Consider the following 26,554-nt stretch of genomic DNA (forward strand, 5'->3'; position numbering starts at 1 on the left):
TAGAATGATATCCCTAAAGTGCTTAAAGAATTAAAACCTGCCAACCTAGAATTCTAGGGAACCTAGAATCCAGGGAAAATATCTTTCAAAATTATAGGTAAAATAGAAGACATTTTAGAAAAAAGAAATTATAGAATTTTAATATAATCACTTAGCAGCCCTCAGTGAATTAATGCCTCTAAACATTGAGCATCTACAGCTGTTCACATCACAAAAAGAAAGACAACTAGACATTAAGAGTCTCCTGATGAAGAAACACAATGGTGCCTAAGGTCTTGCAAAATAAAATAACCCTGAATCTAATCAGACCTCAGGATCCAGCTTTCAATTTGCAGGTAGCACAGAGGACAGAGGAGTGTTCTGTACTACGTTGTGAGGATATAGGTCAAATGATCTGTGTTCTTCAACAAGTATTTACATTTTGGTGAGAAAAGGAAGGATGGACAGGAGAAAATCTATTGTATAAGAAACCCAAAAGATATATTAAAACAAAAAACAGGCAAAACTAAAGTATTTAGAAGGGAATTCCCTGGCAGGCCAGTGGTTAGGACTCCGAGTTTTCACTGCCGAAGGCCCAGGTTCGATCCCTGATCGGGGAACTAAGATCCCACAAGCTGCACGGTGTGACCCAAGAATAAATAAATAAATAAAGTATTTAGGAATGCATACTTGGATGAATAAAATTATTTTAAAAAGCAGGGAAGCGATTAATGTACAAGTCAGGATAATGATTTCTTTAGGGGAGGGAAGGGGTTGTAATAGGAATGAAGCATATAGAGGCCTCTGAATGGCCAGGAAAAATTCCATTTCTTGAGACCTGGGTGTTGGTTATACAGGTGTTCACGTTAAAAAACTTCATTAAGCTATACTTTTTTTTTTTTTTTTTTTGCGGTACGCGGGCCTCTCACTGCCGTGGCCTCTCCCGCCACGGAGCACAGGCTCCAGACGTGCAGGCCCAGCGGCCATGGCCCACGGGCCCAGCCGCTCCGCAGCATGTGGGACCCTCCCGGACTGGGGCACGAACCCGCATCCCCCGCATCATCAGGCGGACTCCCAACCACTGCACCACCAGGGAAGCCCCTAAACTATACTTTTTATGCTGTTTTCTGTATCCTTTTTATACTCCTTGATGAAAAAAGAAAAAAAAATCAGTGAATAAACATTGGACAAAGAATAGATCACAAAAGAAATAAAATTTTCTTAAATGAATAAAAATGAAAACATGATATCCCAGCAGAAGCATTCACATGCTGCATATATTTAGTCCAGATCAGTGGTCTGTAGAATTTTCTGTTCACATACATATCCCCACAATAATTTTTTTTTGAGTTATAACTTACATATATTAAAGTACACTTTTATTTAGGAATAACTTAAACCCTCTGCTAGGTTGCCCCCCATGATAGGGTGCTTGTTGCCCCAGGGCAACTCCAGTGATTAGAAAGTTCTTATATGTAGGCTCTCTATTTTTAAATGTTGGCAATTCATAGTTTTTAAAAACATTTAGAAAGGTTCAGCAAGCCAAACATAACATAAAAGGGCTAAATGTGGCCTTGAGTTCTAGCTTTGAATGCTTAGATAACGAAAAATCTGTCAGGAAATTCCTCATCTAATCTACTGCCATTTTGACTTAAACAAATCTGGAAAAGGCTGTGCTCGCTCTCTCTGTTCACGCCAGTTGAAAGTAAGATACTGAGGCAGGCTATGGGAGGAAGCTGGCTTGTTGTTATATGCCTTAATGGCATAATCAGATGACACGCAATCTGCATTTATTGAATACCTGCTGTGTGCTTCTCAGTGTGAGCCACAAGCAAGAGCATCTTTTTCTTCTCCATTCTCCTGTTCAGAAAGACTGACAGTCACTGGAGACATTTTTTTGCTACACAAACTCTAAAGAGATGAAGTTTATTTATTATATAAACAACACAGAATTAGCCAGTTGGCTAAGTAATTCACATAGGGCTTCCTCAGTCATTTCAAGATGTAAGAACTAATACCCACTGTACAACTTCCTACCTGGAGGATTAGGCTCAATTTTTTTAGTTGATGTCAAATAATTACTCATTTCTCAAAATCTCTTTAAAAATCAGAGGAAGGAACTGGGGATTTTGCTGTAGCAAAGAAAAAGCCCATCAGAATATATTTTACACCTACGAAGTACGTAGGAAGAGCATCTGTTTCTATGTGATAATTCTGAAGATAAAATAAACAGGCTGGCCGTTATCTATAGAGCCAGTATGGTGTATGGGAAGGAGCGTTAGGCTTAAGATCATACCTGGATTCAAGTCTGCAGTACTTCCAGTAACCAAATGATTGAGTGATTCTAGGCAGGTTATATAACAGCAGTTGTCTGAGTCTCAGTTTCTTCTGTAAAATTGCTACCTCCACCCCCCGCCCTACCACCTCATATCGTGGATGACTTAACAGCCTTGGAGGCTTTCTGAAAACTAGGTGCTTTCAGATGTAAGACATTGTTACTGCTGTGTGTAAGATCAATGCCCATAGATCCATAATTTCCAGAGCATTGCTGCCTAGTAACCTAGGTAATAGACGTAATGGGTTTACATTTGGTAGATGTTGGTGTCTTTGGAAAATATTCATACGGCCTTCTCCTTCCCTTTTCCCTAATTCTTGTTGGAAAGGACTTTAGGGTTTTCACTGATAGAATTGCTTCCCCTGAGATATGCCGCTACACTAAGACCTTACTATTTATGGAAAGAAGCATAATGTAATAGAGTTGGTAGGCCTGGGTTTAAATTCCTGATGCATTCGTCTCTTAGTTGGAGGCTTTGGAAAAATTGTTTAATCTTGCCAAACTTTCTTCATCTGTAAAATAAGAATATTAACAATGCAAACAATAACAACAGTAGTAATAATATCTGCTTTCTTAGGGATATTGTGAGGGTGCTCAGTAGCTACTAAATGTTGCTATTCCTCATTTTAAAAGCTTTCTCCCTTTTAACTTTCCTCTGAAAAACTCCTTAGAGACCAAGCCATGGTGCTCATCTGGTGCCCTCCTGAATGGTCAGTTGAGTTTTTCTTGCATGAAGGCTGCTCTTGACTCATCAGTAGTTTAAGAGGGGGGAAGTTATACGACAGTTTTTTCCCTGAATAGAGGGGAAAACATGCAGCTTCACTGCCAGGTCACTGCAGCCATCCCCCACTGACAGTAGGCTGTTGAAGTCGGCTGGAAACAGCTGTAAATGTATTTCCATGGGCCTGCATACGTGTGCCTGCTCTGTCTCTCCTCCTTTTTCTAGACATGCATTTACTCTCAGTGAGTTAGGCCTGGGCATCTGCTTTTTCCTCCCATGTAATAGGAAGAACAGCTGTTTTTAATTGGCCACAAGTAGTTGGTTGCAAACACATGTGAAGTACAGATGAAAGAAGAACTTAGTGTAATTGACTTTTTTTGTACAATTAAGCATTGCTGTCTGTGGAGCTCTTTGAGCTTTACTGACAGCACTGACTGTCCCATCTGGCTTTTCTTAACTCTTAAGTGGTTACAAGATCCCCAGGAGGCAGCCACTGCTCTCTCTGTATTGTCAGTACCCTGATTGTATTTCTCTTTATGGTTTGAAACTTGGAGCCCTGGGAGTGTTCACTAGGGCCTTTTGGAATTACTAAGAGGTTGTTTGGACAACTCTTTTAGATATGTGAGGAAAAGAAAGAGTCCCTTGCCCCTCATGGCTCCTCATTAACTCTACCAGTGGAGTCAGGAATGAAATAGATTAATTGCCTGGACAGGTACTTACCAAACCTCCTTTTGGTAGATAACAGCTTTAGCCTTCTGCTTCAAGCCTTGTTCCAGAGGAAATAATGAGATTTACTTTAATTTGTTCATTTACTGAGTATCCTTAGATAAAACATTATGCAAATCCTATGGGTGATTGAAAAATGAATACTTTCTTGCCTTCCAAGAACTTCCAATCTAAGAGGGATGAGAAAAGGGTATGTGTGTATGTGCACACTAAATTTAAAAATGGATTCCAAAGCCTATAAAAAAAGATAATTAAGGAGGGCTTGAAGAGATTCGGGGGATCAGTGAAGTTTTCATGGAACTAGCATTTCAGAGGACTGTGAAGGATAGGTAGGATCTTAGCTACTTTATTTCTCTGCTCTTAACTATAGTCAAAACACAATAAAAGAAACACACAAAATTGACAGCAGGAAGATGGAGAAAGACACTTGGGTAATCCGCATGTTGGATGGTGAAGCCCACTAATGGAGATTGGGTTCTTTCCTGCATGCTTATATTCCACAGTCTAATACACTCACACCTTTTCATTCATTCATCAGATACTTGTTGAAAATTTACCATGTACTAGGTAGAGACTGTTCTAGAGGCTTAGGATACAGCAGAACAAAAGAGCCCTGCCATCATGGAGCTTACATTCTAGCAGGGGAAACAGACAATTAACAATAGATACAGTAAATTATATAGTATGTTTAAAAGGTTAGAAGTGCTTCGGAGAAAGAAAAAATAGAGAATAAGGGGGATAGGAAGTGGTATGGGAACAGAGTCAGGGAAATGTAATTTTAGATAGGATATTCAGTATAGTCCTCACTGAGGAGGTCACATTTGAACAAAACCTCAAATTGGTGAGAGAGCCTTGCAGAAATCTGGGATAAGTGCATTTCAGGTAGAACCAGTATGAAGGTTTTGAAGTGAGAATGTGCCTGAGGGGAGAATAGTAGGGCTTAGTCATAGAGATAAATGGGGTATAGGGGTGTCCAATCATGTAGGCTTTTATTGTGAGTGACGTGGGGAGCCATTAGAGAATTTTGAGCAGAGGATTGACATGATCTGACTTATTTTAACAGCATCACTCTGACTACTGAGTTGAGGGTAGATAGTGGGAGTGGGGCTGCCAAGGGTAGAAATGAGGAGAACTAGTAGGATTCTCTCACACAGGTGAGCTGTGGTGGTGGCTTGAACCAAGGTAATAGGGGTTGAAATCTAGATATATTTTGAAAGTAAAGCCAAAAAAGGGGGAGGGGGTACTTCCCTGGTGGTCCAGTGGCTAAGACTCCACACTCCCAATGTAAGGGGCCCGGGTTCAATCCCTGGTCGGGGAACTAGATGCCACATGCATGCCGCAACTAAGAAGCCCGCATGCCGCAGCAAAGTTCCCACGTGCCGCAGCTAAAACCTGTCACAGCCTAAATAAATAAATATTTTTTTTTAAAGTAAAGCTATCAGGATTTCCTAAAAGATTAGATTGGGGGAGAAAGGGAGAGCAGGTAGAGTTTAATATCTCTCTTAAACAACCAGGTAGAGTTGTTGAATAAACACTTTGGATGTTAGAGGTATGGAGGTCTGGAGTTCAAGAAAGACCTGGACTAGAGATAAAAATTTTTTTGATATCATATAGGTAGTATCTAAAGCCACAGACTGGATGAGAACACCAGTGACTGAGATCAGCAGTGAGTGAAGTATAGGTAGTTTAAGAGAAGAGGACCAAAAACTGAGCGCTAAGGCATTCTCATGTTAAGAAGGCAGGGAGGGGACTTCCCTGGTGGTCCAGTGGTTGAGACTCTGCACTTCCACTGCAGGGGACATGGGTTCAATCCCTGGTCGGGGAACTAAGATCCTGCATGCTGCGCTGAGTAGCCCCCCAAAAAAAAGCCAGGGAGAAGAGCCAAAAAGGGAAATCAACAAGGAGTCACCAGTGAGGTAGCAGGAAAACCAAAAGAGGGTGATCCTAGGAGGGCAGTGAAAAAAGTGTGCCAAAGGCGAGGCAATTCTGTTGAATCTTGCTAATAAGTCAAATAAGACGAGTTAGGATGGGAACTGAATTAACCATTGGATTCTTTGGTGAATATCACCAAGCCCAAGTCTTATTGCTTAGGGAAGGACTAGGTAATTACAGAGATTTGAAGTCCATTGCATCATGGCAATAACCATTGTTACCTGATTTTTTGACTTCTTTTCCTGCAAAGTAGTACCACTCCTTTATGTCCTTGCTTCCCATCTTGCCCTATCACTGTGTTCTGCAGGCTTTTGTTTGCTACTCGAGTCTAGAGCTACCAGATGAAGTTTTCCCATGCTTCCAGCATTTCCTATACCAATATCTGTCTTTTTTTTTTTTTTTTTTTTTTTTTTGCGGTACGCGGGCCTCTCACTGTTGTGGCCCCTCCCGTTGCAGAGCAACAGGCTCTGGACGCGCAGGCTCAGCGGCCATGGCTCACGGGCGCAGCCACTCTGTGGCATGTGGGATCTTCCCGGACCGGGGCACAAACCCATGTCCCCTGCATCGGCAGGCGGACTCTCAACCACTGCGCCACCAGGGAAGCCCGGTTATATAGTTCTTGGCAAAAATATTCCCCACCTAACTTTTTCCAACTCGATTCTCCTGTTGATGAGCAGGCTCTGGTTAGATAATGGAGGAGAGGAGGCCCCAAGGTCGTACTGGTATTGGCATCTTGACATTAGCCATTTCAGACTAAAGAAATTTATGTGGTATATACAAATCTCCAGAACTGATAAAACATCTGTTCTCTAAGAATCATTGTATGTAAACTGTACAGTAGCAGCTGTATTCAATTACTTGAAACCTGGAAACCAGGAGAGGGACTATAGAGAACCTCTCTGAAGCCCATTCATTGCTATGATTCTCTGTACGCAGCCTGGGTTACCTTATACAGATGGCAGCAATACTTCCTGTACCTGTTTTCACCTTCTGTCTCTTGGCTCTATTGACTTCCTCTTCATTTTCAGATTTTCTGGGTACACATTTGGGTAGGAAGAAGGAGAAATAATTTCTTATTAAAATTGTTGCCAAGGGACTTCCCTGGTGGCGCAGTGGTTAAGAATCGGCCTGCCAGTGCAGGGGACACGGGTTTGAGCCCTGGTCTGGGAAGATCCCACATGCCGCGGAGCAGCTAAGCCCATGTGCCACAACTACTGACCCTGCACTCTAGAGCCCGCGCACCACAACTACTGAGCCTGCGTGCCTAGAGCCTTGTTGCTCCGCAACAAGAGAAGCCACCACAATGAGAAGCCCACGCACCGCGATGAAGAGTAGCCCCCACTCGCCACAACTAGAGGAAGCCCGCGTGTGACAACAAATACCCAACACAACCAAAAATAAATAAATTTATTTTTTTAAAAAATTGCTGCCAAGAAGAGAAACCAGATGAAGTCACAGTGCTTGAAAGAGCATTAGAAACAGTTTTTCCATGGTTTGAATTTTCAAGCATTGATACCCTTCAGTTATTCCTTAGATCTGAAAGTTATCGTAATTGTATTCTAAGTCATCTTTGACAGAAAGATTGGTTTAGTTGATAAACTTTAGTTCTCTGGTAGCTGATTCTTTAAGACATGAGACCTTCTAACTGTCCTCCTTTGGTGGTACTTATTCTAGAATTGCCCTCTCCTGAAACACTATCCATTTAACAATGGATACCTGCTTTAGTTTTACTAAGTTCCTGCTTTAGTTCAGGCATTGCACCCCAGGTTCTGGGTGTGCAAGAGATCCACTTCTACTCTCATAGACTATTCAGTGTTGGCAATGTGATGAAATGTCCTGTGCTGATACTGTAGAGCTTGCAATCACAATACCATTGGATAGAATCTTCTTCTTCCCCTCTTTTAAATTTAGGACTTAAAAAGAAAATCAACTTGTACAATGACTGCCAGAAGGATTTAGAAATCAGTTATGACCTTTTGACTCCACCCCTATTCAAACCTTTTCATCTCTTAAATGCCAGTGTTACAGAGGGAACGATATTAGGCATTACAACCAAACAGACTCTGGTTCAAATACTGGCTCTGCCATTTACTAGCTACTTGAAAGAAGTCACTGAAATTCTCTGAGTCACTTAAATTCTTTTTCTTAGAGGCAGAAGGATTAAACAAGAGATTGGTACTAGGTTCAACCGTAAGTTTCTTTGCTAGTGACCACCCCAGTGTGGGTATGAATAGGAGTAGGATGTTGGAAACGTAGAATTCAGAAGAGCTCCATGAGCAGGACTGCTACTTGTTGAATCAACCATATATAGAAAAGAAACTCACCCAAGGGAACTCCTTGGGGTGGTGAGATCACTGTATTGAGACAACTGTTTTAGATTCCCATGGATCCCTTTTCCTTAATTCTCTCAAGTTTCTTTGTACTTTGACTAGGCTCAGGTTACCTTCCCCTCCTCCCACTCTACCCTAGGAACCTAGTGCACTCAGGCTGCCTAGGGGTTCCCATCAAGGCAGCCTACCTTTGGTGCTTAAACCTTTCCTAATCCTTTGTCTCCATAAAAACACACCTATGTCCTAGTTACTTTTCTTCTCCTTTATAGTTTATTAACAAACATGATGATGTTGGGCTGAAATATGAACGGCTCTAAATACATTATCCATCCTGAATAATTCAAATATTAATAATGTCAAACATGGGGGAAAATTTAGGCAAAGGATATTTTTGTCACTCACAAAGTAGAGTAGCACCTGGTGCTAGCCAAGTTGGCACCACCAAGGAGCAAATCAGTACAGTCTGAAACCTCTTGCTGTCATAAAAAAAAAGATATGTACATGTCAATAAAGAGGGATATCTTTCATGAGGCAGAAGAGGTGAAGGAGGAATTGTCAGGAGGCCAAAAGCAGAAGACACCTTCTGCAGAACCAGATTATTTCTGGAAAAGGGATGTTGTTCTGGCCATTTTCCCTCCAGATACTGAGATGAGAAACGTTTGGAATAAATGTTTGAACAAGGTGGAGTTGGGACTGGGATGGAGGCGTGTGGAGCTGAGATAGTGCGTGATGGTACTTTGTGCCCTAGTGGTGCCATGCTCCTGGTAGGGTCTAAGAAGGCACTCATTGCTTAAATAAATGAGCACTCATTTGTTTGTGTCTGTATGTATCACGTTTTGCCAGTTGGTGTGTACTGAGCTGTTGCTGGCTGCTCAGAAGTGACCTTATTCAGAACTTGGGTGCATTTGTTCTGTGTGAGTGTGATGCCCTTACCAGTGAAGTTGAACCTTTGAGATTGTCCCGAGTTCATAAATGATGACATTTTCATCTATAAGTTCTAGGCCTCTGGTACTTTTCGCCATCATTGAAGAAGAAAGCCTACAGGATGGTCCTTAAGATACAGCTTTCCTATCAATGGCCTCCATACATGGTGTATTTAAGGCCCACACTCTCTAATTCTCAATACCTGGGCTCTGCTTATTATGAAAGTGACCCATATCTCCTTTCTTTATCCTTAGTTCTCCCTGCCATCAGAGTGAAGAAGGGATTTTCTCCATTATTTTCCCAGAGGTTTTTGTTTGTTTGCTTTGTTGTGCTGTTTTCATTATAGAAAATGAGGGCAACTGGATCAGAGATTTTTTTGCGCGTTTAAGTAATTACATGCTTCTGGTTCTGCATGTCCCTGGCTCAGCTGCCACCTGTTCTCAAGCAGTTCGATCTCATTTTGCTTATGACTGGCCTTTTTTAAGGTAACACTTGGATTCTATCTTGGGGATCAAAACCTTGAGAAATGTTTTAAGTGGCTGTGGCTTCATTGACAATGGAATTGCAGTGGGTGGGCGTGGGCAATGCTTAAAGACTAAATAAAGGCTCTTGGTAAGAGCACATATGCCGAGAGATACTTCATCTTCCTTCTTTCCATAGCAACTTTATCTGTAAGATTAAGCATTCTCCTGGTGGTATAGTTAATAAAATATCTCGGCTCTGGTTCAGAGCTGTTTGTTTGCCATTACTGGAACCTGTTTACTTCCATCTGTTTCGTCATTTGATTTTTGTTTCCTTCTGTCTTCCCAGGTGGCATTGGTAGGGTGGTCAACGGAGCCTTCATGGTGCTGAAAGGGCATCGGTCTATTGTGAACCAGGTCCGATTTAACCCCCACACCTACATGATCTGCTCTTCTGGTGTAGAAAAGATCATCAAGGTGAGGCACCTTACCCTCTTGTCCTTTTAGAGAAATTATTGCAATTCGTAAATGGAAAAAACTAAATGTATGTAGGACCTCATAGCTAAACATACCGAAGGTCTATCAGAATTCTCAATTATTTTGACATATTATAAAATACGGAAAAATTGATGTTAAAGAGGGTGGTTTTAAAACCCTCCTTTCAGGGCCATTTTTAAAAATAATCACTAGGTTTTGAAACTAGATACTACCTGTATGCCACTACATTTCCATGGTCTCTGATCTGGAGTCTGATGAATTCTGCTTTCCAAACCCCATCTGGTGGTAAAGAAGCTATCATCCCCAAAGTTACTCTGTGTGCACTTTTCCTTAATTGCTGTCCTCATAACTAAGTGACTACCGGAACCATAGCTAACTTGTCTCAGGACATATCAAAATATTACAACCACATGCATATCAACCACTGCATGTGGTTGTGATTGAGGCTAAACACTTGCATCAACTGCACATTGACTGAATGAACTTAACTCTGCCAAGGAATATTTTTAGAGCTTGCAACTGAGAGACCCAGCCTGGCCTGCGTCCACGGAAGGATGGCCCGCTGCCCATCACTCACATTCCAGTCGCTAGTAACCCTTTTCCACATTTGAGAAAATGAGGGTTCAGGGCAAAGGACGAATTCTTGAGGACCCTGTGATAACTTGACTATTAAATAAGGATAGATGATCTCCCCCCCTCCCCAGCAAAACATAAAACTCCTCTTTTTTTTCCCCCAAAATGACATTGAAAACCTGAGGGAAGTTTCAGGGGAAAAGTAAAAATTGATTTGTAACAAATTGGTAGTTTTCATTTTCTTTCATTCTTTAAAAAAAACCAGAAAACTATACAACTTGTATCTGAGGCAGAGGAATCTATCAAAAATGTAATGTTGGAGTATGGGTCAATATTTTTATTTGTCCTTATTCCAACTTCCTTTATTTAGGTTTTATTGGTCCTGTGGATCAGGGCTGACTTTCAAGATTGCATACATTTATTTACCCATAAATAAACAGGGCTAGAACAGGACTTCTAGATCATTTTTACTGACTTTTCCTTTTGTAGATGATGAGGTTTAAATTGTAAATTTACTGTCTGGGGTTAATTATACAGCTAATTAGTGGTAAGGCTAGCATAGAGCCCTGTTCTTTGTTCTTCCTGGTATACTGCCACATTTACCATGCTAGCGGGAAGACAGCAGGCAGCCTGATGCCCCTGCTGGGTTTGATCATCTCAGTAGTCCTTCACTTGGGCAGTCATTGAATTGCCCCTGTCCCTTGCATTGTTTTCCCTTCTCCTTTAGCCTGTGACTCATGGGTTGGCACAGTAGCATGTCCTCTCTAGGCCCATTGACATCATTCTCTCAGGGAGCTCTGCTTGAGCATCTCCTTTAGAACAGAGATTCCTGCTTGGCTGTACACTCTGGGATGCTTCTGTGCTAAGTCTCCCCAATTATTGTTTAGTCAACCGGAGTCCTTACCCGAAAGGTCATAGGTTGGAACCTAGCCAAGTTCTCAGAGAAGAAGGAGAAAAAAATATTTTCTCTGTGGAAATATTCAGACTAAACTATGGAGCTCACTGCTTTCAGGTTCCAGTGAGGTCTGAACATTGCCTCAACAGTAGGCATGTTTAGCCAATTAAAACCTTAAGTCAGTACAGTTAGTACCCTTGGGCAGCCCTTCGAGTCTGTCTCCCATCTGTCAAGTGAGGGCGCTAACAGTGACTTGACACCTAAGAGTGCCTTGTAAGTTACCTGTGCCTGACAATTTCTGACTATTTTAATAAAAGTCACTTTCTTGTTTGCTGTTTCTGAGAGGATCAATGGCTCAAAGACCATCATTCCACCATATTCTAGTCCAGCCTGCTTTTCTCTCTCCACCTCTCTCTCTACTCACTCCACCTTCCCCCTGACTTGTCCTTTGCTGATGCCTTTCTGGCCTGGAGGAGAAGAGTCCCTATTGTCAGGGCCAGCCTCTTCTCACCCATAACAGGTCTTCTATCCCCTTGAATTGCCCACACTTAGCAGAAAAAAGGGGGTTCATTTTGTAGTTAAACATAAGAGATAGCAAGATGGAGCAAATGCTGGCATTTTTTTCCTCAAAGACCAATATTCATTTACTCACCCTGTATTTGTGAACCATACCTACTGTCTGCAATTTGTGCCAGGCCCTGTGAGGAACACAAAGAAAGAAAGGTAATGCAGGTCCCCATGGGAATTGGTGACCCAGTAGGAGAGACAAGAAATAAAGGTAATGAAAAATGCAATAAGTACATAAGAGATAGAAACAGTGCTGTGTGGGGAGGGGGAAATTTTTTTCCCCATCTGGGGTAATCTCAGTGTAGGTAATACTTGAACTAGATTTTGAAGGAAAAAGCCTGCAAAAGAAAAGAAAGGAGTAAGATGGGAGGACCATTCTAAGCAGAGAGAATGGACATTTAATTATTTCACTGAATCAATAAATATTTATTGATCACCTACTGCATTCCGGGCAGTGTGTTCATGAATAAATGCTCAGAAGCAGCAAAGTGTAGGACCAGTTTAGAAAATGATCATTTGGCCAAAGTAAAGAGCACAGAAAGGGAGGGCTGAGATGTAAGGCAGGGATGGTAGGCCAGAGGTGGGCCCAGGAAGTCTTGGAATCCGGAGTAGAGAGTGTGGAGCATCCCTGAATAACAGCTTAAGTCTCTATCTGTGTAGTTTTTCTTGGTAGGTGGGCAAATGTCTAAATTTAGTGTGATAGCACAAAGAGAGAAGAGGGCTTAGAGATGCTACATCAAGCATGTCATGGTCACCTGTGTAGATCAGAACACTTGTTACTTAAATTGCTTTCCATTTCGATGATGCTTTGAATAAGAATTGAACTGCATCCTTTTCCTCAGCAGCCTCTTGTGCTAAACTTTTCACTGGGCTTGAAGAGAAAGCTGCTCATCCCTCCTGCTTTTCTCATGAACTTTGCCCCCCCATGAAGAGAAACATCTAGCCACACTTAACATGCAACAGAAAGTTGTGTTTTCATTGCTTCACTTCTGAGTTGTTGACTTTCAGTGTAAGAAAAATAACAATTTCACAAATGTTTGAAATTGATATTTTAGGGATGAGGAAGGACTAACATAATCGGGATGGTCAATGCTTCTGCTGTTCAAAAGTCTCTTTGAAGATGAGTCTCAGACCTTCTAGTTGAGGTATTCAGTTGCCAAACGAAGGAGGAAGCACCACAGTTATTGGTGCTTTGGTATACGTTATATCATTTTATCATTCTCATTTCTACAGTTGAGAAAGAGGTTTCCAGGATGAAGTCATTTGCTCTGGGCCATGTGAAGTGTTGAGGCTTGGGTTCCTACCTGTTCTACTAGTTCCCACAGCTCTGTGCGGCAAGTCCCTTGAGGACTGAAGACTGGCCGTCTGGGATAGGGGTTTTGTTTTGCTCTGAATCTTAGGATTGCATGAGACCCATCTAATTTCACTGTTTAGATAAGGAAGCTGAGCTTCACCCACGGTCACCAGCGAACTAGAGCTGTGTGGGAACCCACATTCAAGACTCTTGCCTCCTGATCCAGCGTTTTGTTCCATTACTCCAAGCTTCAGGAATGAAAGTCTGCCTCAGCTTAATACATTCCAGAGCGCATATAAATGCCAACTTTCAGTATTTTGATTTTCATTCCTGAAGTGAAGATATAGGAGGCTGGGTAGTAGATTAAAATCTAGGCTTGTTGGATAGTTGGGCCAGCAAGAATCTCACCATTAACATTTTGTGATTCTGTTAAATTCTGAGTTTCTGGGAAGTACATATAGATTTCATATTATGCAACATGGTTAGTAACATTTTCCATTTTTAAACTGGGGGAGTGAGAACTTTAGCTGAGAATATAGACTAAGACCCCAAAACACCCTAAAGGCTTTGCCTGTTGGACCCCTCAGTCTCTCTCTTTTTTAATTAATTAATTATTTGGCTGTGCTGAGTCTTAGTTGCAGCAGGCGGGATCTTTGTTCCCACATGTGGGATCTTTAGTTGCGGCATGTGAACTCTTAGTTGCAGCATGTGGGATCTAGGTCCCTGACCAGGGATCAAACCCAGGCCCCCTGCATTGGGAGCATGGAGTTTTAGCCACTGGACCACCAGGGAAGTCCCCCCCCCCTCAGTTTTTTTCTAAGCCACCAAACTTTTATTCCCAGAGACATCTGTTTGCAGAGATAGTCATTTACACCTTGGGCCGTTGCTGAAGGCCAGGTCTAAATGTTTCCCGAAAATTGAGTCTCACAAAGAATTTGAGAATTGCTTCAGGCTAAGCCTTTATTTTCTGCTACTTATTGTATGCTAACTATATTCCAGTGTTTCTTAAAAGTTGGTCCCCCCACTTACCCCTTGAGTGCTAATTAAAAGTGCAGACCCCTGGTAACCTACCCATGACTTACTGAATCAGAATCTCTAAGGGTGGGGCTCAGGAGTCAGCTTTTTTTTTTTTAAGATAAAACACCTTGATTTATTTATTTATTTATTTTTGGCTGCGTTGGGTCTTCATTGCTGCGTGTAGGCTTCCTCTACTTGTGGCGAGCAAGTGCTACTGTTCGTTGTAGTGCTCGGGCTTCTCGTTGCGGTGGCTTCTCTTTGTTGCGGAGCACGGGCTCTAGGCGCGCAGGCTCAGTAGTTGTGGATCGCAGGCTCTAGAGCACAGGCTCAGTACTTGTGGCACACGGGCATAGTTGCTCCATGGTGGGATCTTCCCAGACCAGGGATCAAACCCATGTCCCCTGCATTGGCAGGCAGATTCTTAACTACTGCGCCACCAGGCAAGTCCCAGGAGTCAGCATTTTAATTATTCTTCAGGTAATTCACGTGCATGCCAAAGTTTGAGAACCACTGCCTTAAAACTCCCCTGGGTAAGATTATGAAGCTGGAGATGGGAGAACGCCTGAGGAGTTGTGGGCAGGGAACAAAGTTGAAGGAGGAATGAATCTGAGTTGGGAACTGGTGAAGACACTTAGCCTAGAAGATTTCTTCAGCCCCTCTTGAACTGGGGATCCTCCAAAGAAACACTGTCTCCCAGGAGATCAAAGTAAATCACGGAAGGAAAGGGCCTCGGGAACAGGGCTTACAAGAAGGCGAATTTGTCCTTGGACAGCTTTGCCGAAACAAAGCCATTGTCTTGATAGGGGATGAGGAGCCACTGTTTTCTGGGTTGGGTGCTATCTAAATATAGACACCAGCCTGTCAAGGCAAGAAAATCATCTGGAATTTCATCTGAGTTGCCATGACTACCAGCTGATGTAACTGAGCTTCTCTGTGCTGCTCTGGACCAGTCTGGCAGTCAGGTGAAGCTCATCGTTCTCATTTGCAGTGACAGCTTAATTACCTTGGATATCGTTTTTGCATAACTTATTCAACTTGTAAAGTTGGGCTTTTGCATTCAGACAGACCTTAGTTTGAATCCTAGTTCTGCCATATGCGCCCATGTCTCTGACCATGGAGTGGAAGGGTATTAAGGGATGGGTCTGTGGTCTTGGAAGGTGTGTCCTACCTATTCCTGCAGCTAACTCAGAAGAGTTGGGGAGCAAGCCAGCAGCTCCCTGGTTAAGAGAACCCAGATTCCTGGGTAACTGATGCCTGCACGTCCAAGAGGGAACTGCAGTGTAGGCAGCTGGCTATTCTTATCAAGCTCCAGTAAGCAATTCCCATTAGTTTAAAATAGAAATGTTGCAGTTGGGGAGAAGTAGAGTTATAGGCTGAAATATTAACTGTCGCAGAGGACTGACTGCTGGGTCTCTTTTCACTTTGGAAAAGTGGTACCTCTCCAGTCTTCTGAGAGTTTTGAACACATTGGCCAATCTTCAAGTCATCCTCTGTGCTCTGAGATTATGAAGGGGGTTATTGTAGTTTCCAAGCTACTAATAGAGGAAGCTAAAGGGAAGAGGGGTAGTGGCAGACAGGGTGTGTGTTTATCCTGGGCCTAGAGACAGGACTTGGGTCTCCTGAAGCTAGGCTAATGCTGTGTCCTAGACCATGCTTTGTCCCACATTTGAATCTGGAAGCTTCCATTTTCATATGTGGCCCACATAATCCAGTCTGGATTATATTTTTAAAGTTGGTTAGCAAGTCCTGGCTCAGTGACGGGGAGGGTCTGGGGAAGCTCTGCCTTAGTGTTCTTTATGTTCGACAGCTTTAGAATACATTCTAATCAGCCCTCATTGGTTTTGTTTTCGCCTTCTGTGCAGATCTGGAGCCCATACAAGCAGCCAGGATGTACCGGAGATCTGGATGGTCGGATTGAGGATGATTCTCGCTGTCTCTATACCCACGAAGAGTACATCAGCCTTGTCCTGAACAGTGGGAGTGGCCTGTCCCACGACTACGCCAACCAGTCTGTGCAGGAAGACCCCCGGATGATGGCCTTCTTTGACTCCCTGGTGCGTCGCGAGATCGAGGGCTGGAGCTCCGACTCAGACAGCGACCTCAGCGAAAGCACCATCCTCCAGCTGCACGCAGGGGTCAGCGAGCGTTCGGGCTACACCGACTCCGAGTCCTCGGCCTCGCTGCCCCGCTCCCCTCCGCCCACAGTGGATGAGTCTGCTGACAGCGCCTTCCACCTGGGGCCCCTGCGGGTCACTGCCACAAATGTGGTGGCTTCAACTCCGCCACCGCCCACGTGCGAGGATGCCACCACTCGCCAGCAGCGCCTGTCTGCCCTGCGGCGCTACCAGGACAAACGCCTCCTGGCTCTTTCCAACGAGTCCGATTCAGAAGAGAACGCCTGTGAGGTTGAACTGGACACAGATCTCTTCCCCCGGCCACGGTCTCCCAGCCCTGAAGACGAGTCCAGCAGCTCCGGCAGCCCCAGCAGCTCCGAGGATGAGGAGGAGCTGAATGAACGGCGAGCGTCCACCCGGCAGCGGAACGCCATGCGGCGCCGGCAGAAGATGCCTCGAGAGGAGAGGCCTGGTGCCCCGACCAAGCCCACTGACACCTGCATTGGAGAAGACAACTATGATTACCCCCAGATCAAAGTAGATGACCTCTCTTCTTCCCCCACCTCCTCTCCTGAGCGGAACACGTCCACTCTGGAGATTCAGCCAAGCCGAGCATCGCCAACTTCCGACATAGAGTCAGTTGAGCGCAAGATCTATAAAGCTTACAAGTGGCTCCGCTACTCCTATATCTCCTACTCAAATAACAAAGAGGGAGAGAGCTCGCTTGTGTCTGGGGAGGCAGATGAAGGGAGAGCAGGAACCAGCCACAAAGACAACCCAGCCCCTTCTTCCAGTAAGGAAGCCTGTCTAAACACGACCATGGCCCAGAGGAGCCAGGACCTGCCCCCCGCAGGCCACAGCAAGGACGCTTTTAAAGAAGGGACTTCTGCCATAAATCCCAGCAATGGCCCAGGCCATGAGCCCAGCGGTCACCCTTGGGCTGAGGCACCAGAGGACACCTCTCAGGACACGAGTAACACTGGTGGCTCTGTAGAACACTCTTTTGAGACCAAGAAGCTCAATGGAAAGGCCCTGAGCAAGGCCCTGAGCAGCCGGGCTGAGGAGCCACCCTCCCCTCCTGTCCCCAAGGCATCTGGCTCCGCTCTCAGCAGCGGGTCTGGCAACTGTCTGAGGACCCAGTCTGATGACAGTGAGGAGAGGAGCCTCGAAACCATCTGTGCCAACCACAACAATGGGCGCTTACACCCCCGGCCCCCTCATCCCCACAGCAACGGGCAGAGCTTTGGGGAGCTGGAGGCGGTGGCCTGCTCGTCCCCAGGACGTTCGGACACTGATCATGATAACTTGTCCCTGACGGCGATGCTCCTACACAAAGATTGTTGTGGGTCTGAAATGACCTGTGAGACCCCCAGTGCTGGAACGAGAGAGGACCCCACTGACCCCCCAGACACAGACAGCAGCAGGGCTGTTCATGGCCATAGTGGCCTCAAAAGGCACCGAATCGAATTGGAAGACACAGATTCGGAGAATTCCTCCTCAGAGAAGAAATTAAAAACATGATAAATACAAAGGGAAAACAAAAAGCTACGAAAAGTAGCTTTATAAAAATTTTTAAATCCTGTTTAGTGAACACAGAGGAAAGGAAAAATAGTATTAAAGGCACATAAAACCAGGGCCTGAAGTTTTGTGTCTGATGCTGCTCCCTTCTATTCAACAATGGGTCTGATGTTTAGCTGGCCACTGGCTGTGCTGTGTTAAGAAAGGGAAACAAATCCAAGTGACTCCTTTCTAGTAAGACTTGAGCATAGTGTACCTGTGCAGATTCTGTTAAAGTAAATCCTCGTTGAGATGTTTGACTTGTTCTTGTGTGTGTGCGCTGGCATGTGTGAGCTCATTGTCTCAGACTTTTCTTTCTTTTCTCCATCAGAAAGGATCTGTGGATCTGTATTTTCTGCCATCTCACCCCATTTACATGCCATAGGTGTTCTGGTCTTAATAATGAGTGCCTGCTAAATCAGGTTGTGTTGCCAGTGAGTAGTGGATTTATGCTGAAAGAATGGAGACGAGACTGGAAATAGACCTTCAGCCCACTGGCTGTGCTGGAAAGGAAAGCATGGTTCCTTTCTTAAAGAAATCTTCCATGTTTTCTCAGTAGCACTTCTTCGTTGATCATTTAATGTAGACGTACTAAAAGTGGAGCGTTTTTAATGCTAATGAGAGGTTAGCACTTAAGATCAGATTTGAGAGAACATAGATAGACCCCTGATAAATTTCACTGGTTGCAAATTGAGCGATGGCGCAATACCATACTGTAGGGAGGCCATAAAATATGACTAGTTATGGGTAACACTTTAACAAGTTAGGTGCTAGTTCCTATGAGGCACTCAGAAAGCCAGCAGGCTCTTCCTGACCGCGTGTGGTGGCATCTAGGCGTATTGAAAGAACGGGAAAGACAGCTCTCGAGAGATTTGTGCTCAGACTACTAAAGTGAATGTTATAGGTGTGTTAATGAAGAAGTATAGGAAAGGGCAGAGTATGGTACTGCCTTCATTTAGTTCAACCCAAAATGGTCAGAATTGGTGGAACTGGCATCTTCCCTCAGGCTTGCTGTCCACAGAGACTGTGGTGTTCTGACTGGATCTTGCAGAGCAGGAGGCATCTCGAAGTAACAGATTCTTATTGAGTAGGTCTGTTAGGAGGCAGAGAGTATGGAGAGAGGAGTCACTGGCTCTGTTTCATTAAGGTAGATAAAGATTGAGAGAGGAAAAGACCAGGAGCCTTTCAGCATTGCAGTGGTGGTCACACTCACTTGGATATTAATGAAGGCCTGTACAAGACGGGAAGACCTAGGATGACAGATACCTTGTTGGCGTGGATGTCATGAAAAGGCAGGAGAATACTGGGAAGAAATGAGGGAGAGAGAGAACACTACAACTTTCTTGAGCACAAAGGTGCTAGACAATTAGGAGACCAGCGGCACTGGCTTAGAGAGGACCTAGCATGTGACTGGTGTGGCCTCACTGATCCAGCGTTCTTTTTAGGGAAGGACCCGTCCTACTGGAACTGGGACCAAGGGGAGACAGCCTGTGGAGGATGATGACTTGGGTGAATTTAGTCACTGGGGGAAGGGGGGTTATTTATAAAGGAAGGTTGTTGATCTAAGCCAAAAGGAGATATCACCTTGCTAAGCTTTGTTAAAAGAAAGATGTGCCTGGTGTGTGTGATGTGACTTGGGTGTAAAAACATTGGCTTAGGAGAAGGAGACCAAGGAGTGTGAGTAGCAGTGGGGATGCTTACAAGTTAACAACTGTAATCTCAGTTTTACAGTTTTACGGGGAGTGGGAAAGTGATTCTGTAACCATTAGAATTACTTTAATCTGTAATCAAAACGGTTCTATGATTTGTCTTTGACTATTCACAGATAATTGTAAATTCTGGTTTTATAAGCCCAAGTCATTTTACATTTGCTTTTCCAAAATTTATTAAATTGGAATTTTTTAATCCTTTATATACAAAAAAAAAAAAAAGATATAATCACTCAGTGTGTGTTTCTCTTCCCCTTCCTAGTCAGCATTCCCCTTCCCAGTCTTTTTGTTTTATATTATTTAATCTAGTCAGTAGCTAGCCACTTCTGACTTCTCTAAGGACAATCCGCATATCTTTCTGGAGAAGAAGTAAAGTTCCGCTGGGAACTAGCCACTTGGTAGTTACTGTTCCCAAATGCAGAACTTGGTCTTTTCATGTTAAGAGCCGTTATCTCATTTGGGTACTCAAAAGAGAAGTCAAAGTTCATTCTGGTTCAACTTTAGTATCCAAGAAAGACATTTTTAGCAAGGATGGCTTCCATCCTTGGGAGACATCCCAGGTTCAGCTTCCAAGAGATAGGCCCCACAGCATACCCACAGAAGCAGGCTGAGGAGTGCTTGTCTCTGTAGCCATTCCACTCTCATTTCCAGAAATCTTCTTTCTGATCATGGAGAGATCAGAAGTGGTAGTTCCTGCCACTACCACTTCCAGGGTCCCTTCGCCTAAACTTGAGACGCCAACTTTGGAGGCACATTTAATCCTCAGATTCTTCCATGATAGGTATTTTTACTAACAGGGCAGATGGCACTGATTAGGTTATGAGCTATTCAAAAGTGCCTCTTACAGTTTTTTTCCTGCATCCTGTACATAAAATTTTAAGTGGCTGGTCCAGATTTATAAAACCTTCCCTCCACTTTATTTTCCACCTGGTTTTGTAAATGATTCCCATGTCTCTAGGACAACAGGTAAATGAGTTAAATGAATAGTGGGCTTGGGGCAAAAGAAGGTTGCAACTGCGCTTGATTTACTAAGCCCGGAGTCCCTTGTTTGTCAAGGTGCCTTCCTCTGCTGAAGCCTTACCTCCTCACAAGCCCCGCCTCTCTCCCAGCAACGCTAGCTCTTCTCTTGTGTATATGCAAATAAACCTATTATTCACTTCTAATGGCTTCCTCTTCTCTTCCAGGGAAGACTTGGTTGCTTAGACACCCCTCCTCCTTCATTTCTTTCCTGTTTTAATTCTTGCCTAATTGAAAACTTGATTCAGAGCCACACTGAAGACTAGAAGAAAAACTGCGGTGCACTACATCTATGCCAATGATCATTGTCACTTCTAGGTGTTGGGACAAAGGTTACATTGGGACAACAACATTTGGAGTAGGAGGAGGTACCTAACTGGTCTCCTTCACCAGACTTAGACAGACTCAGGATAGTGAAATCCTGGAATTGACTCTTATTAGCTGGAACTGAGGGAATGATGCAGTGAAATGACATTACAAACAGCCTCCAAAGAATTATGTTTTCTCATGTTTCCAAATATCAAGTTGCTTTTCCTGCCCTGTCCCAGACATGCATTGCAAACTTTTTTTCTTAACAGAAAGAAAAAAAACCCCACCTTATATATATATCCTATCTGTAAAGCGGCCTCCTTCAGTTAACTGAAAAATTCTTGCCAAGCAAGACTCTTGTGAGGAAAATCTATGCTTCCAAAGGAAGACTGGCCTTCCCTTAGGGCCTAAGCAAGACGATGTGCCAGCGCTGAAATACTAAGGTGAGGTAAGGCTCGGTGAGTCCAGACTTGCCCACGGCAGCAGGATAAGGGCTTCGGACAAGCTGTATGGTTTCTCTCAGGTCGGGTGTTTCAGTCTAAGTGCTCGTTTGTCCTTGAGCACTCATACTAGAGTAAAAATAACATTTAAGTGGCTTGGAAGTAAATTTGAAATTCTTCAAAGAACAGTGCTTCCCACATGCAGCAGAAGAAAAATGTATATGAGAAGAAAATCTAAGCCATCTGCACCCTGATTGCAATTCACTGTTAGTACAAAGGTGGTAAGATGCTTCTCAGAATGGAGGCTGACAGGCAAAGGTAAACTTCACTGGGGCCAGCACTAATGTGGCCAGGGACAACAGGAGGAGTTGCTCAGTTCTGTTCACTCAACAGAGTTTACTTGAGCTGTGCAGAAGGATCCTGCAGTGCTTATCTACAAGACAGTCACGTTGTAAGGAAATCGGGTATCTAGTATTTCATATTAACTAAAATTGGGAAGTGACTCTTTTCTGGAGCCCAAAGCCATGAGCTAATGGAATATTCCAGCTGAAGTACAGAATGCTAGCTTTCAAGACTCCCTGTGTCTGGCTTTGTTAGTACCTCCACCAAGGCTGGAGAAAGGCAATAAAATACTAAGATATCTGGGTGCCAATCCAGATCCTTAAGCATGAGAGACGTTCTTGGGAACGTCTAGGGAAGCTGGCATGGAAGACATTCGGAGGGAAGGAGAATAGGAAGACTGCAATAGAAGGAATGAAATGCTAGGTGCCTTCAAACTGCTTTCCAGATCCACAGAACTAGTATTGAACATGCGATGGATTGGCCTTTAAAACACTAGGTCATAAAGATTCTTGAAAATCCCTAAGTAAGGGAATTCCCTGGCAGTCCAGTGGTTAGGACTCTGCTCTTTCACTGCTGAGGGCCCGGGTTCGATCCCTGGTCGGGGAACTAAGATCGTGAAAACTGTGCAGTGCAGCCAAAAAAAAAAATCCCCAAGTAAATGCAGGATTGGTTTGGGAGAAATTCCCTTTGCTGGAATGCATAAATTCCATGAAATAACAATCATATAATGACCTGAGCACCAGCACACTTAAACATGTACCTAGAACAGGTGAGTGTGTGTTTTTGGCAATTGGCATAGGCTTTCAAAGGGTAACATCTCCCTGTTGGACTATTCCTAGGCACTATGGCTAGCGACACTATTTGGGGCCTCCCCCTACCACTTTTTTAACTTATTTTTTCTTCATGTCTCAGAGTCAGTATTTTCTAACATTTCTAGTCTCTCCAAGACCCCACCTTAAATTGCTAAAGCTAATGTCTGTTCTTTTCTCTTCCTCCTGAGAGAGACCTGTGAGTTGGATGGAAGTGACATTGAAGTAGCAAAAGAAGTGGATTCTGTACTGATTTCTTCAGTGGAGTAGCATCATGAACCTTGGGCAAATCACTCAGACTCTTTGGAACTGTGAAATGGAGGTCCCTGTTAAGTCTAAAATCTCATTCTTTCCATCTCATGGCCTGTCTACATCCTGTTCCAATGAGTTCTCATACCTGAGCCATCCCTCTAGTGCCCACCAGAACCAGTCTGTGAGCCAAGATCTTTGGCAAGTGTACAACTGCTCGGAGCCTCAAGCTGCTCATTTGTGAAATCGGGGGAAGAATACCTGTCTCAGCACATTGTTAGAGTGTTAAACATGTGGGCACACGTGTGTGTGTGTGTGTGTGTGTGTGTGTGTGTGTGGCTTTGAACAGAGCCTGATGTATGGAAAACACTGAAGTGCTTGCTGTCATTAGCATATCCTCTCTATTCTGCTCTCAGTGCTTGTTGAAAGCAACGTGCACACCACAAAGAAGGCTTTTTTCAATGGGGTCTGCCAAGGAATATAGAAACAGAGAAAGAACTTACTGTTTATTAGCAAACCTTACTCTGAAGCCACAGGAAAGAGTAAATTATCCCCATTATAGTGGACCTGACTGGAGCTGAGTTTGGGGACTTAGACACCACCTCCAACTTGGGGAGCCAACTGTCTAAAGGCTCTGTCTGAGAACTTCAAAAAAAAGCCAGCCTTGGCTGACAGGGCCCACAGATCCTTGCTTACTACAGCAAGTCTTCAGGGGATGGGGGAGAACTAGCAGATTTCATTAAACTGCAGTCTTAATATGGTGGGACTGGAGATGACCCAGACCTCAGGAGCTGGGACAGCAAACTTCTCTCTGGCCTTCAGAGTTAAAATTCCCCGATCTGGCACTGGGCCAGCCCTAGAGAATCAGAAAAGTGGCAAGCCATGGAAATGTTCTGTGTTTGTGCCTGAGAGAAGTTTTGACCGGAGTTTTCCATGCAGGACTGTTTCGCATGTGTATGTGTGTTAAATATTCTGTAACATCTGATTCAAGAAGAAGCTAAACCGTAAAAAAGCCAACAGTAGTCTGACTAGGCCAAGGGGAAAAAGGGTCAAGAGTTCAGTCCCGGCCCGCTAAGCCCTCAGGACAGATCAGGAATAGAGATTTATTTAAGAGCACATGTGCGGCCTTGGAGAGGGCAGACAGAGGAATATGAGAGAGGAGGGGTTTGAATTGCTGGTGGAAAAGAGGCAGTGGAATTATACTTGGGGCGGGGGGGAAAGCTTTTCAAATAAAACACATCTGCCAGAAGAGAAGCTAGAACAAGGGTAGGGAAGAGTGGTCCTGAAGGAGGTGGGGGTGCTTAGCTGTATCGTCCGGTCCAGTGCCCTCGTTTTTGAGATGGAGAGCCCGAGGCCAGTTAGTGGCTTGGCCTGGCCTCTGAGGCTGGTGCTCTCCTCACATCTTGCTGTTTCTAGATGTGGTTCTTTGGTTGGAGGGGGCGCTTACCTTCTTTCCTTGACCTTCCCACCCTCAACCAGTGTGACTCCAGCGGGGGCTCTGCTGACAATATGCAGCTGTAGCAAGGGATTGAAGATGGCCTGTAAGGAGGAAGCGCAAGGAGGGAAGAGCCTGTGCAAAGGGAAACCAGAGTCCGCTGAGCTTGGACCACCCTCACCCCCAGAAAATCAGCACCAGGGCCCTTAAACTCAGACTAACGTGACTTGTCCCTGCACCTCTCAGCAACTCTGGAGGCTCCTAGGTTGCTGAATGCGTCTTGATGTTTCAGCGCCCAGAAATGTCAACAAATCTCTTGGGTGAATTTCAGAGGGGAGCAATAAACATGTTGGGAGACTGGAAGAAAAGATCAAAGGGACCAGAGTGTGGGAACTGAGGTCGTTAGGTTTTAGGTACACGAGCGCTCAACAATGGGAGAAGACTTTTCCAGTTGTAAGCACCCAAGGACCAGAAGAGGAAGGAACAAATCTTAAATGGAATCTGCCCAGCTGCAGGCCAAAGAAGACTGGTTCAAATTGCTGTGTTCCTCTTGGCTGCTGGGTCCTGGTAAGATCTTTTTCCTAAACTAGCTCTGAGAAGCAGCTTACCGTTCAGATCCCTTCATCTTTATCTGAGTTTTAAACTTCCCTGCTCAAAGGAAATTCCAGCCCTTTGTTCCTCAAGCACCTGCCTGGGTTGGAATTCCATGGGCAGGTGCTACCTAGTTTAGCCTTACTGGGGAAGGCTGGGCAGCCCCAGTAGGTGGAAGAGCTGGCAGAGACTCTGCCTCATTCCGATCTGGCTGACCATGGGGGCAAGAGTTGACACAAAGGCAAATTTGTCCTTCTCTTCAGGCCAGTGTCCAAATCCTACAACTTCCCCAGCTTGTCTTTCTGCCGAGAGACCAGAGAAGATGTCCTAGGCTTGGGCTCCTACTGAGTCGGGGTGCTCTGTGTCTCCCTCGTGAGGTCAGTTGAGTCCAGTCAGCAGCTACATCTGACCTGCTGACCTCCTCTCTTCTCCCCTAATTTGGGATCCAGTCGGCAACCTCGCTTCCCCCTAAGACAGGAGAGTACACTGGAGGTATCCCAGAGGGGTGGGGGTTAGGAGCCCCTGCCCGCTAAACATCCACGCTATTTTTACCTCTTCATCTCTCAGGTCAATATGTATGAAGAATTCGGGGAAAAGACAGTTCTTGGATTCCACTCGGAAGGGAGGGAAGAGGATGGTTGGCTGGGTTGATCCTGATGTTGGTACCCTGGACAACAGGAGCCAGGGGGAACCAGGAAGAGGGATGGGGGCATGAAAAGACAGAGGACCACTGGTTAGCATGCCTCTGGGGTCTCCTTTGGAAAACAGTCGAACTTAGGAAGTAGATGAAACCGTTGGAGCAGCAGGCTTAAGAGGCAAAGCTCTGACTTCATTCAAGAGGATTGGCTCATGTGTGTCCGAGATCAGTTAGACCTTCTAGTTATTTATTTATTTTATTTATGGCTGTGTTGGGTCTTCGTTGCTGCACGCGGGCTTTCTCTAGTCGCGGTGAGTGGGGGCTACTCTTCATTGTGGTGCGCAGGCTTCTCATTGTGGTGGCTTCTCTTGTTGCGGAGCACGGGCTCTAGGCACGCGGGCTTCAGTAGTTGCAGCATGCAGGCTCAGTAGTTGTGGCGCACGGGCTTAGTTCCTCCGCGGCATGTGGGATCTTCCTGGACCAGGGTTCGAACCCGTGTTCCCTGCATTGGCAGGCGAATTCTTAACCACTGCGCCACCAGGGAAATCCATAGATTTTTCTCTTTTTAATGGGCATTGGCTCTTGTGATTGCTGATGCAGGGAAAGATCAAGGACTCTACCATTTCAGCCCTGGGTGCCTTTGGGGCCAGGGACAAGGCCTTGGCAGTCAGGAAGATCTCTGGCCAGGCCCTTGCCAGTAACACTTGACCTTATGACCGATGACGGCCTCTTCAGGAGGCCTCTTCAATTCCTGGACGGTACTCAAGTCCGAGTGTTCCCACCTTCAAAATCTAGAGTAGCCGGTAGCCTCTTTAAGGTGTTCTCTAGGCCCGGAGGGCAGGACCACTATACCCTGCAGCCTGTGGAGTGCCTAACCCTAGAGGTTGCTATTCACACTGTGGTCCACATGACTGACCCCTCCCAGCGCGATGGGAGGCACCACCTGCTCAGCTGCACACTGTGGTCCTGCCAGCGCCATCCAGTGGAGCTCCCAGTCCAGAAAAGGAGGCATGTGAGTCCCGGGGTCTCCTCCTTCATGCTCTCCTTGCCGCCACACCAAGTGCACTACGGGCTCCCTCCCTAGAGCGTTCCC

General features: G+C 44.8%; 1 protein-coding gene and 1 long non-coding RNA gene across 6 annotated transcripts in view; both read left to right on the top strand.

The window, feature by feature from the left end:
* The window catches only part of DCAF5 (DDB1 and CUL4 associated factor 5), a 96,847-nt gene extending 78,667 nt beyond the window's left edge, over positions 1-18,180 (top strand). For all 4 annotated transcript variants that reach the window (XM_060140506.1, XM_060140515.1, XM_060140523.1 and 1 more), the window contains 2 exons: positions 9,758-9,885; positions 16,115-18,180. In XM_060140506.1, the coding sequence (XP_059996489.1) occupies positions 9,758-9,885; positions 16,115-17,887 (1,901 nt within the window). In that variant the 3' untranslated portion in view covers positions 17,888-18,180. The remainder of the gene's footprint in view (positions 1-9,757; positions 9,886-16,114) is intronic.
* A 4,253-nt stretch (positions 18,181-22,433) lies between these two features.
* Positions 22,434-26,554, top strand: part of LOC132529750 (uncharacterized) — a 41,657-nt gene continuing 37,536 nt past the window's right edge. For both annotated transcript variants that reach the window (XR_009543560.1, XR_009543561.1), the window contains exon 1: positions 22,434-24,800. This is a non-coding gene — a long non-coding RNA (uncharacterized LOC132529750). The remainder of the gene's footprint in view (positions 24,801-26,554) is intronic.

The sequence above is a fragment of the Lagenorhynchus albirostris genome, chromosome 1 (assembly GCF_949774975.1).
Source record: "Lagenorhynchus albirostris chromosome 1, mLagAlb1.1, whole genome shotgun sequence".
NCBI lineage: Eukaryota > Metazoa > Chordata > Mammalia > Artiodactyla > Delphinidae > Lagenorhynchus > Lagenorhynchus albirostris.